Raw genomic sequence first — 12247 nt, 5'->3', positions numbered from 1 at the left:
ATTCAAGGCTTTTGTGAAGTAGGAGTAGGAGGTTTAATTATTTGCTAGCAGTTTCATTTCTATGCACAATAGGAAGGGAGCATGATGCTACAATCCCTCTGTGAAAGGAAATCCTGCAGGTTAGTAGGTGCTCCGAAATTGAAGCTAGCAGTCACCAAATTTCATGCTGACAGAGAGGTCTCTGTCAGGGGAGAAAGTGCCTGTGCATGTTATCTTAAAGAAATCTCTTTATAATCTTTACTCTGTAAGAAAGAAACTCATCCTGTCTTTTTCCTGAATGAATGTAAGATGGTGTTTATAGGCAATCCTGAATTCTTCCCCCTCTTTGCACAAAGCATGTCAGCAGATGTCCAGATAACACCTCAATGCCATGGGGACCACCTTTACAGGGAGACACTTCCAATTCTTAGTCAAACCATTGCTTCTCAGCGAAGGTTGTCAGTAAGAGTGCTTCTGGATAATTTCAAGCTCCTTTTCTGTTTCATTTACCCACATTTACCTAATACCACAAGTTATTTCAGTGAAACTGATGGGCACAGCACATAGCAACGCAGCATTCAGTGCAAAGGAGGAGCAACCAGGAAACCTGCAGTTACAGTCTATTACACTGATCTTTTTCCATCAGGCAACAATCAAGTATGTTCAGTTTAAACTCACCAATTCAGCTGCTGAAACTGCTACATTTTTTCTTACAAATCTCTGAACCTTTTTTATTCATCAAATCATTTTTTCATGTCAATAGCCTCTTCTTACAGTGAGTCTCACGGTACTTGCAAAAATCAATTTAATTTTGAGAGGCACAGCCCCCTTTTCTGTCAAATTTTAAAAATGAAAGAACAAGTAGTATACCTGAAATCAGTCACTAAGCTGATAGCAAAATGTGTAGGAGAAATCTCTTCTTCTCGAACTTTTGCTTCTGGACTCTGATCACTATCAGGCTGAAGACAGCACTTAAATATTTCCAGAGGTAATCCATCTATACTAAATAAGCAAAGATGAGAATCTTATTCCTTTTATCAAGAGAGTTTTAAGACTTGCAAATCATTTCTGAGGGGAAGCAAAAGACCACATTCTTCATTGAGGACTAAAGCTACTTTTTTCAGTTATGATTCCCCAAAGAAAAAGGGTGCTTGTAAGTGCTTAGCTGCCACCAAGACCTCTGCAGAAGGAAAGGGCTTTCAGCCTTTCAAACCAGGGCAATTTGAAGGAGCTACTTTGAGTAAAAAAATGCAGAAAATTGGCAGGCCCCAAAAGATGGACAGACATCACGCTCTCCTAGTATAATATATCTTGGGAACGTGCTCAATAAAACAATTAAGCTCTTTCTAGCTAAGCAAGATTTAGCTGGCTATAATTCAAGACTCAATTATAATGTCTGTTACAATACAATTCTTATTAATGATAACTCTAATTACAGTGTTCACTATCCTCTTCCAAATGCAGCTAGACAGCTTCCTGGAGACAAAGAATTTTGATTAAATTCCTTAGTTAGTTCAATTTTCCTCTCAGATACACATGCACAGCTCCCACTGAAGACTGAAGTGCTATAGATGTTTCCGAAAGTAGGACCAGAGAAATAACATAGTCCTGTACTTAACCTGGCATATCTAGCCATGCAGATAATGAGGCTTATAAACAAATATATGACAGTCCACAAAGTTACTCTGAATTTACATTAGTCTTTTTGAGAGTATGTCAGTACAGAGAAATCTCTGGCTTTTACTACGTACACTTAAGACTGGGTTGATTTTGATCCAAGAAAAATAGGCAGATCTGTTCTCTTTTGGCAAGAGTTATTTCAAGGGAATTGCATTATATTTGTATTGTGTTAAATGGAAAATGCTTTTTGGAGTCATGATAAATCAAGCATATTCTATAAATTACTATTAACCTGCATCTACACAGTATGATTTTGCTAGAACAAAAAAAGGTGGGGAAAAAAAAAAGAAAAGAGGCTTTCAACTACACAGACACAACCATAACTCTCAACACTACACCACTGCCAAAGCTAAAGAAACAATATAAAGTAATTTTGGTAATATTTGGGAAAAGGAGATTATACGAGTTTGTCCTCAGATCACTAGGAAAAGGACAATTAATCATTTGTTCTGCTTTAAATAAAGGTCTGCTTCCTAAAACAGAATGAATTTGTACAACTCAGCTCAAATAAGTGGAGTAATATTAACTTATGTCAATGGGGAAATTGATTTTAAGCATTTAAAAAAAAATATCAACTTTCCAGTACTGAAATATTGAAGTGGAGAGGGAGGTGCTGGTCTCTTCTCCCTGGGATCCAGCAACAGAACACATGGGAATGGTTCAAAGGTGTGCCAGATGAGATTTAAACTGGACATTAGGAAGCATTTCTTTACCAAGAAGGTGGTCTAACACTGGAACAGGCTTCCTAGAGATGTGGTCAATGCCTTAAGCCTGTTTGTGTTTAAGAGGAATTTGGAAAATGCCCTGAACAACATGCTTTAACTTTTGGTCAGCCCTGTTGGACTAGATGATCCTTGTAGGTCCCATGAAACTGAAATATTCTAGTCTATTCCATTCCATTCAAAATGTATGTGATGCAATTTTGTGGTCATTGCCCTAATCTAAAAAGGTCTATGGAAAATCTTCTCCAATAGAAGTTCAGTTTAATGATTTAATGTGCCTTCATAGCCTTACTCAAGTAAGTCTGTTCCAGCACACTACAAATACTGAACATCATCAGTTCCTCAAAAAGGGTAATTGTATTATTACCACAGATTTACAAGTGGACAAAGAGAAAGATGAAGAGGTTAAGAATTCAGCTCAGCCACAAGCTACATGGGACAGCACAAGAGAATGTCAGCTCTGAATAACTTGGAAAAAAAGCTGCCCTTTCATTGTTAAGAGCAGATTTGGGACCAATATACCCAAAGCTTGTTTGAGGGCACACCATCATCAAGCAGGAGGACCAGGAATGGTATTCAGCTTCCCAGAGTGCAGGTTTTACCCCACAGTCTCTAGACAGAGCATTCACAACCTCACCAAAGGTTTTGTTTAGGGGCATTTCTAACTGAGTCTTGTTTTGTTTCACCTTCATAAATCTTTGAAAATTCTGCACTGGTAATTCCCATTGCCAGAGTCAACAAATTTAAATCACAGCAAACAAAACTGCAGAAAATGCCTCAATTCTGTTGATACACTCAGGACTAATGACACTGTAATTTGTTTACTTGTATTACTATCAGTACTACAATGTAACCTGAAGACTCATCAAGATTAGGACACCATTACGTTAGTCACAAAGAGAGGCAGTTCATATCTCAAACTGCTTGCAGTCTACATGAGGCAGACAAAGTACAACTATCATTTCACAGATGGAAAACAGAAGGAGTAAGCAGATTGCCAAAGGCTTTCAGAAGCTTGCTCAATGAAATTTCTGACAAAAACATGACATAAACCATTGCTGCTGGAAATGCATTTTGGTGCCAACACAGTACCTTATCTATCAATCCCATTACTTCAATATAGCGTCAGGTAACTTTCGAGACAAAACATAGATGCTGGATGATAAGAAGAAATTATTACATTTGTTATACTTCTTAACAAATATAAAACATACGGGAATCTGACCACATTATTCCATCATACACTAAGATCAGGGCTTGGTTTCATGTTCTATCACAGTTCTCCTATCTAATCTACAACAATCTGGAGCATGTATTCGTATACTTAACTTAGGCTGTGTAAACCTGAAAATTTAGCAGGTGATTTACAGTACCAAAGTTAGGCGCTAAGTCGTCTTATGTAGTCAGAAAGGGCAGTTACATGCTTCTGAAGGATAATCCAAAAATCCTGCTCTAATTGTAAAGCAGCCAAGAACTACTCTTTAGGAAAAAAACCCAACAACAACCAACAACACAAACCAAAACAACAAAAAAGAAAAATATTTGCTTCATCTAAGAGGTTCCTTCTAAACTGTTCCCCAGTGAGGTTGCACCTTAACCCCTGCTGCCACTGGAACTCAGGTCTGTCCATTAAAGGCATCACAATGCATTTGGGAATCAGACCACAAAGTCTGCTCCTGAGATTATGCATCTCTAGTCGAACAAGGAGGGAAGGAGGAGGCAAAGCTGCCACATATAACAGCCTAATAGCTGGATCGCTGACAACAGAAGTGTAAAACTTGATCACAGTTCTCCTTCATCTTGAGGAGATTCCAGTTCTCACTTCCCACTTCTCCAGAACATGTAGGGTCGTCAGACTAGAAACTACCCTGCTGAATCCCTGCTTTGGGGATGCATGAATCATAAGACCCTGGAGGATGAGCAGACAGGACTCTTTGAAGTTCTGTCAAATATCTAGGATACCAGCCTTTGGTCTTCTCTGGACTTTTTCTGCATGGACTGCTTGGACAACTCATGCAGAGAGCTTGCTCCTAAAAAACTTCTTCCCAAAGATGCTTCAGAAGCAAGCTACAGGCCTTTTACTCCTGTAGTGCCAGCAGTCCCCTCCTGTGCATGCTCTCCGCCATCACTCCCCAACACATGGTAAATGCACATCTATGAGACTCCTGGAGATGGAAGGCAAGACAGGGAAATAAGACAAAATAGAGCCCACAGCCCACTCTTCATTTGAGTCTTCTTAAAAAATTGTAAGTTGCTCTAGCAGAAGCAAGCCCCTTCTACTCTCCTCCTCCTCCCAGCTAGAAACTCTCATGACATGAATAATTAGTGGACAGGCAATGTTTTTTTCTACATGCACACAAAAAATCTAGCCCTTCAGGGAACCACAGAACCAACCATGTTTGTGCTAAGGACCTGTATTGCCATATAGTGCGTGCATCGGTATGAGGGAGGAAAGGCCACAGCAAGAAGTTACATGGCCTACCAAGCTATCAAGACTAGGCACCACTATATGGAAAAATAATAGGTTGTTTTTTTTAAAAAAAAAAAAGTACAGAAATCATCCCTGAAGACAGGGGACTGGATACAACTCCGTCAGTACTCCTGCAGAAGTGCCTGAACCAATTACTCACCCTCTTGCCTGCTCCTTTTCTTGCCCATGGTTCTTGCATTCTTCACTGCGGAATGTCCCAGGCTAAACTGGAGTGGGAAATTGCAGCTTTCTCCTCCCCAGGAACATAATGGTTGCAGTTAGGGATGCGGCAAATAGAGCTATGACCCTCTTCTGTTGGAAAAGGCAACTGAACATTGTTTGCCACGGCTGAAACAACTGTTCTGTTGTTATACATAAAGTGAGTTCCCACAGGCCGTGGTTTTGACAGCAAGTGGCTGTCTGCTGTGCTTGATGCTGGATTCAGAGCAGTGCTTGGAGCACTCCAGTGAGGTTAGACTTTTCTGGGGATCAAGTGACCTCTAGATCTTGGTGGAATCTAGCCAGTGCATGGTTCCCTCACTTCCCAGGCTACAACACCTCCCTGCAGGTACCTGTGCCCAGCTCCAGAGTGACATGTAGGCTGAACACAGAGACAACCTGCGAGCTTTACATGCACCCAATATAAGGCAGCTCTGGAGAGCAGGATTTCTGGATCATTTCCTTGCACCTACAGGTCCTAATTTTTCCTAACTCCCATTTCAGGGGACAGGAGAGATATTCTGGCTATCTCTGCAGATGCCTCTGTAACTTTGCTATCCACTTCCTAAAGCAGGACTTACAGGAGTGTGGTGAGAATAAGCATTAAGCACAGTAAGGCCTAATAAGATCATAGAAATAAGACAGATAATTTAAAGATTAATCCTGAACATATCCAGAATCACACCAGGATAAAAAGAAGTTACATTGCATTCAGATAAAATACTTCCAAATTAAAACTTGACATTCGTATGTCATCTTTCCCATATGCTTTACAGACCACTGGAAGAAAACACTTTATCCACCAGCCATGGGTCTCCCCTTAAAAATATTACCACCAAAGACTGCCTGGACATTGCAACAGCACTGGAACTTAAGATGACGAGCTTTTCCTAGTATCTGCTCTGATCTGGGAGCTAGAGAGGCTGCGTAGCACAAATAGCAAGATACATGGAGGAAGCACAGTTTATGCTGGAGATTGATTTAATGAGTTTTCATAAAGTCTTTCATGTCAAAGCCAGCTTATGATAGCCTCATCTAAGATGGTATCCAATAGCAATAAGAATATGCAGCATCTTGTTATGTTTCCACATTTACCATTCACACTCACTCTGAAGTTATCCAGCAAAATTGCACTTGGTGGGAGCCACTGGCCTCAAATTGTTTTTTGCCTGTTTCAGTTCTGACGTTTAAATTTATCTTGAACTAGTTGGGGGTGGGAGGTGACAATCTTATCTCACAAAAACTTATGAAATTTGGACCGGAACAGAAACATATCTTTCAGCATCTTCACAAAAATAGTTTCAAAACATCTATTTTCAGGTCCAAGTTACAGAAGAATGTATGTAAGAGCTGAGACTGGCATGGGAGACGCATGTGTTTTACTGCTTCTAATTCAAACTAGCAATCTTCATCAGATCAAAACACTGAATATACAAACACAGAAAGTTTAAACCCAAACATCCTATATCCTAAGCCAGCGCACTAATTCACAGTTCTGAAGAGTGATACTATTGAAACTGTATCAAAAAGCTTCTTGAAAACACAAATAGGTTTACCTCATTAGTTAATTTTACTGGAAAATGCTCCCACCTCGCTCCAGCTGTAAGCTACAGAAGCAAGTGCAAAACTGCTAGAGGGGAACAGCTACCAGTGAGAACTTTCCTGTAATACTGAACACTAGAGGAAAAACACTACCTCACAGATCCAGGCCCAGATCAGTAGCTGTCAATACCCTGATCACCTATGTTTTGCCTTCTTAAGGAAAAAAAAAAAAACATAAAATGGCAGTTTTTGATGTGAACTTCCCAGCTGGGGACTCAGACTGCAGAGGTCTTTGCATCCTTTTGACAATTTACATGACTATATACAAAACACAGTGTCACAAACTGATTTAAAGGACATTTTCCCCTCTGTGCAAAGATGCAGCATAAACAGCTCCATTAACCAACTCGTCACTTAAGATTCATACAAGTCCATAAAGCAGGTGTTAAATAGACCTTGTATTGATCTCTTCAATCTGGAATGAATTTTACTGCCAATACATAGACACATGCTTTTAAGATATATACAATGATCAATTGTCTATATCAAGATCAGAGGCTAGAAAAATTCGAGCCCAGTATTTTCAGTTTCATGCTCGATTTCATTAGCTAGTATAGTGGCAAATCTGTTAGCAGGCACCTCTAGGTACTGTAGCCTGAACTGCTCAGCTAGAAGTGAAATATTCAGAAAACCCATCAGAACATAATCAAATGGATTATGAGTGACAGAACAAAGCAAAAAATACACCAAACACATTTGAAATGGGAAAGCACTCTTCAATGCAAGGCAGTCAGGACTGAGAGAACATTCAAAACATGCCTTACCTGTGTAGTGCACCACACATGTCTGACCCTTCTTTGGAAATGTCCGTCCTGTTAAAAGTATAAAAGGTTGTTCTTTCATTTTCTCTGATTGACCTGTGTGGCTAGGCAGTTTTATCTTTTAAAAGAAAAAATGCTAGCCTGAGATTTGTATTGACTATGTGTTATCAAATTACTAATATGAAAGACAGGAATGGGTATCATTTAGTATAGAAGATCCCAGCTTGGCTCCTGTTCAGCTCTTAGACCAAATAATATTTTCCTTACATAAGTTTCCCTATACATGTGTGCATTATATAGGCATTTACATTCTGTAAGTGCAAAAAGACTGTCAATGCTTCACTGATTATAACCTTAAAATTCTTGGAATTTTTTTGCTGTAATTTTTCAAATAAAATCTTAGGCTGACATTATGAAAAAGTCCGTTTGTATTCACAGTTCTAATGCCTTTCACTCAAGACAGCTCTAACAAGGGCTACTTTAATTAGCAGGGAAGAGTTTAAAAAAAAAATTCACATACAAAAGCAGTTTAATTTTACAGCATTGGGCAACACTAAAGCAGTGATACACTGAGTTGTTGTAAGAACCTGGTAACTCCTCCTAAAATTTTCATACTGAAAGGAGAAAAGAGCTTAAATTATTTTCTTGCCACTGGAAAATGAAACTACCATTTCCATTTTACCTGTGCTGCCAAAGGCACTAAAAACTAGGGAAAGATTTTTCCAGGCTCAATTAGGTGCCAAAGGTGTATTAAAGCAGATTACTTGAAAAATCAAGGTTATGTTGGTTGAGGGAGGGCTAAGGCTCAGAAGAGCTTAAAAATATGAATGAGATCGATCATTAAGGAACACCCTTAACAGAAAGCTAGAAACTGGGGGTTCAGGTAGAAAAGCAGGCTCCTATCTTACTTGGCTTTCTGGCCTCTTTTAGTCTGAATTAACATGATAACAAGTTATGCATTACAGAGTGCATTGCAGGGTATAAAACAAGTAACACACAAGCTGTATACTTGGGGCTTATATGCCAAGACCACCATGAGCAGTAAAATGGCAGGAAGGCAGGCTAATACAATGAACCAAGATTTATAACATGAAATCGAGAAGATGGTGCTCCCAAGTGTCATCTAAGCAGCCTGGTTCATCAGCTTGGCTGGCTGGAATATCTCCAGCTGTGGGTTGCACAAAATGCGGTACAAGTAGGTACCCAGTTAAGGCACTGCTGTACAGTCATGGGACTCATCTCATTTAACTCTAGCTATCTAAAACACAGGCAATGATCATACGGCAGTCTCCTGGGCCTCTTCTGTTGACAGTGGAGAATTAGCAGGGCACTGAGAGAAACCCAGCCTATCCAGAGAAAGGCAAAATGGATTATTCTCTGGAGATGACTGCAGAAAAAAACCCCTAGAAGACTGCTTTAGACTCACCACCTAACCTGAGAAGACTTAGGTGAGATGAATCCTACCCTTGGTAAAACAGTTGTTATTCAAATGAGTTACTATTACACAGAGGTCTGAGAAAAGGAGTATCAGACCTTACTGACACATAATCTGCTGTGTGAGTCTAACGCCAGCAAAGGCAACGGAGCTACGCAAATTCACATCAAAGCTGAATTAAAAGCAGAGATTCTCAAGACCGCTGACTAGCTGTGGTTTTAAGACAGTGTTTAAAGTCAGCTGATTTTGATTAAGACTTGCAACCAAGAGAACTAATCCATATAACCTTATTTGGAATAGCATATTGCTTACAAAGACAGCCTTGATATATTTAATAGCTAGAAACTACTATTGTGAGATTAAGTTCCACCCTTCTTTCTGCTCTCAGCCCTGCAACATTACTTATACCCACGTTACGTATTCTGCTTTTACATCTGTGCAACCAAGACAAGAATTTGATCCCCAGAGCTAAACAGCACAGAGGGAGAAGCCAATTTAAAAGCATACACAAAGAAAGAAAAGACACCGGGCCAAGAAAGTTAAGCTGAGATCGGCTTGAACAAATTATTTACGGTTATGTACCAGCCAAGGATGAATCTGGCCTATTACAAAGATACGTATGGCCGTATGTTAGAAATTACGTCCTCTTGAAAAGGAAACCAACCCCAAACCTTACGAAATGCTATTACAATGCCCCAGAAGAGCAAACCACCACCAAATCGGCACTGGAAAGGCCGGCTTGCGCCAAGCAGAGGGTACTGTCACCCGGGCTGCACCTCGGCCCTCAGCACCACACGTGCGCCCGGGAGGAGGCAGGCTGCCCCGCCGGGAGGGATGCTCCCGCAAATGGCCGGTGGCCCCCGGCGCGGCTGGGCGAGGCACCGGGTAAAGTTTGCGGCCGGGGGCCGCGACCGGCCCCGCCGCTGCCCCCCGCGCCCCTTGCCCAGCCCCGCCGCTGCCCCCCGTCCGCCCCGCGGCCGCGCAGCTGTCGGCGAATGCCAGAGAAAATCTCCGGCCCCCTCGCCTCCCCAGCGGCCGGGAGCTGCGGCGCTGCCGCCCGGGGAGCCACCGGCTTCCCCCGCCGCCGGGACCCCGGGCGGCTGCCTGGCTCCGCTGCCCTCTCCCGCATCAGGGGTGCGTGCCCGAGACGTGGGGGCGCGGGGGCGGCCGTGCCTTCCCTCCTGCCACCCCGCCGTCTGCCCGCACCGGGGCCCCGCGCTCCGTCCTCTGCCCGCCGGCGGGGACGGCGGCTCCCTCCGGTCTGGGCGCCCCGGGTGGCTCCCACCGGGTCGGGTCCGCCGGTCAGAGCCGGGCGCCCCAGCCCCTGTGCCGCAGGGCTGCTCCCCTCCCCCGGTCCCGTACCGTCTCCCGGAGAGATGGTCTCGATCTCGACCCCCATGGTGGCACGGGCTGGGCTGGGCTGGGCTCGGCTCGCTCGGCTCGGCTCAGCACGGCCCCGCTCCCCGGCGCGGCCGGACCCCCAGTGCAGGCATGCCCTCCGCGGCCGGCTGTCAGGGGCCTCCCCGGCTGCCCGTCAGCCGCCCGCAGCCAATGCGGGGCAGGGGCGGGGAGGCCGGGGAGGGGAGGGGGCCGCCCGCCCCCGCCCGGAGCGCCCGGGGGCTGCCGCGGCGGGGCCCCCCCACCCCGGGCCGTGCGGGGGTTGCTGCTGCCCTCCCCCGGGCAGGGCTGGCTTTACCGGGGGCTCCCGCCGACTCCCCGCGCGGTGGGTGCCCGGCAGATCGCTTCCCCGGGGGTCTTGTCTCACCCCCCACACAGACCCCCGGCGTCCGACCGTGCCCGCCGCGGTCTTGGGGCGCGTGCGGGAGCCGGGAGTAGCGGTGCGGCGCTCCGAGCCCGCTGCCGGGCGCAGGCACGGCGGGCAGGCGGGGGAGCCGCGCAACGCGCTCCTGACACCGTGCAGGCTGCGGGACGGGGCTGCACCGAGCGCGGGGGGCAGCCACCCCCGCTTGCAACCGGCCACGCAGGCAGGAGCGTCCGCACCGGCCGGAGCCGCCTGTGTACCCGCTGCTGGCGGGGGCTGCAGCAGCGGCAGGTCTCCAGCAGGCCACTGTGAGGTACCCCGAGTTGTCAGTGCACAACAGAATTGCTAACTTCCTGCCCTAACCCGTGTCTGAAATAAGAAAATCCATGTATGTATTGCTCTGGTGCTCCCATGATGTGAGACTAGAGATGCAAAAGCCTGTGCTAGAGCTACAACGTGTGTGTGCCCTAAAGAGAGGAAAAATCCTATTTCCCCATAAACGTACTGTGCTCGTGAATGTCGTAGTTCCCACTGACGCTAAAGGAATAGTTCTGTTTACAGTTCTGTGTGTTCTGGGTTAAAAAATATGAAATGGAACCTCAATGTCATCAGTTTTCCAACTGAAAGAGCTGTCTGTATCCATCTAATTCCAGCCTGCACTCTCTGACATTGCTTTTTCAGGATTTTTATCTGTTACAAACTAGATTCCATTCAGGAAAGAAGCATCTATACAAGGCAGCTCTCAGGATGACTGAACTGCAGAAACACTGTGTCGTTTTGTAACTGTGATCATGTGGCCCTTGCATCTACGCCCTGAACTATAACTGACCTCCTCCTTGCTGCTTTTCACACTATTCTGGTCAGACTGACTGTTCACTTACATGATTTATTGTATGTATGTTTTATTGTGAGTCAGCCACTCCAAAATTACTGGGGCTGGCTGGATGCAGCTTCCCGAAAGGAGGCAAGTGAGGAAAAAGCATGAGTTCACACAAGTTCAGAAGCGGTACTAAGGACTGGACAGGGCTTCCTTTAGCCTGCCTTCCACCCCAGTGACTTCTATATTTGTATGTAGCATATATAGAGTAAGCAGGCACTTACTTCAGTTCATCAGAACATATCTGCAACAGTGCAAAGTCTGAAAAGGGATTTTTTTCAGTGTCAGTCTCGGAACGTCATTTGATTTCTGATCAGTAGAAAGATGCATTTGAGAAATAGGAAAATGGCAGGTAGGAGGTAAGTGGCACAGAGGTATTAAGAACACACGAACATTGCTGATCCCAGATGTGCCTCAGAGGCATTACAGAGCAACAAGGCAAATGCTGAGCATATAAGGGGAGTTATAAAGTGAAATTCTAGGTACACAGTGTCCTAGTAAGGCCCTTGACTTTACAAGAAAGGGCTGCTTTCATCCAGGCTCCAGGCAGATGTCTATGTCCTCTCAGACAACTGGAACTTCAGAAAGCATAACTCTGATGAATAAAAAACATTTATACTTTGCTGCGTTCCCTTTAGCCTTTACAAGTACATGCTTCGTTTTATCAGGGCTACACATCTTTCCATGATGGTGGAAGAAAAGGTGTTCCCAAGTCATGTCTAGTGACAGAAGGAGATTGG

The 12247-nt window shown here is 44.4% G+C and overlaps 1 protein-coding gene across 5 annotated transcripts in view; it reads right to left on the bottom strand.

Annotated features, from left to right (window-relative positions):
• The window catches only part of FKBP1B (FKBP prolyl isomerase 1B), a 51690-nt gene that overhangs the window by 37520 nt on the left and 1923 nt on the right, over positions 1–12247 (bottom strand). The window contains exons 1-2 of one of the 5 annotated variants that reach the window (XM_080388529.1): positions 10231–10667; positions 7437–7484 (exon numbers count right to left, since the gene is read on the bottom strand). The exons of 2 other annotated variants lie outside the window; for them this stretch is intronic. In XM_080388529.1, coding sequence (XP_080244655.1) covers positions 7437–7484; positions 10231–10267 — 85 coding nt within the window. In that variant the 5' untranslated portion in view covers positions 10268–10667. Of the gene's footprint in view, positions 1–7436; positions 7485–10230; positions 10668–12247 lie in introns of those variants that run through there. 2 more of the 5 variants (XM_080388528.1, XM_080388530.1) reach the window with 2 other exon arrangements.

This window comes from Falco punctatus (genome assembly GCF_963210335.1).
Source record: "Falco punctatus genome assembly, chromosome: 5".
Lineage (NCBI taxonomy): Eukaryota > Metazoa > Chordata > Aves > Falconiformes > Falconidae > Falco > Falco punctatus.
The sequence above is the reverse complement of the archived record's forward strand: the minus strand, read 5'-3'. Positions and strand labels throughout refer to the sequence as shown.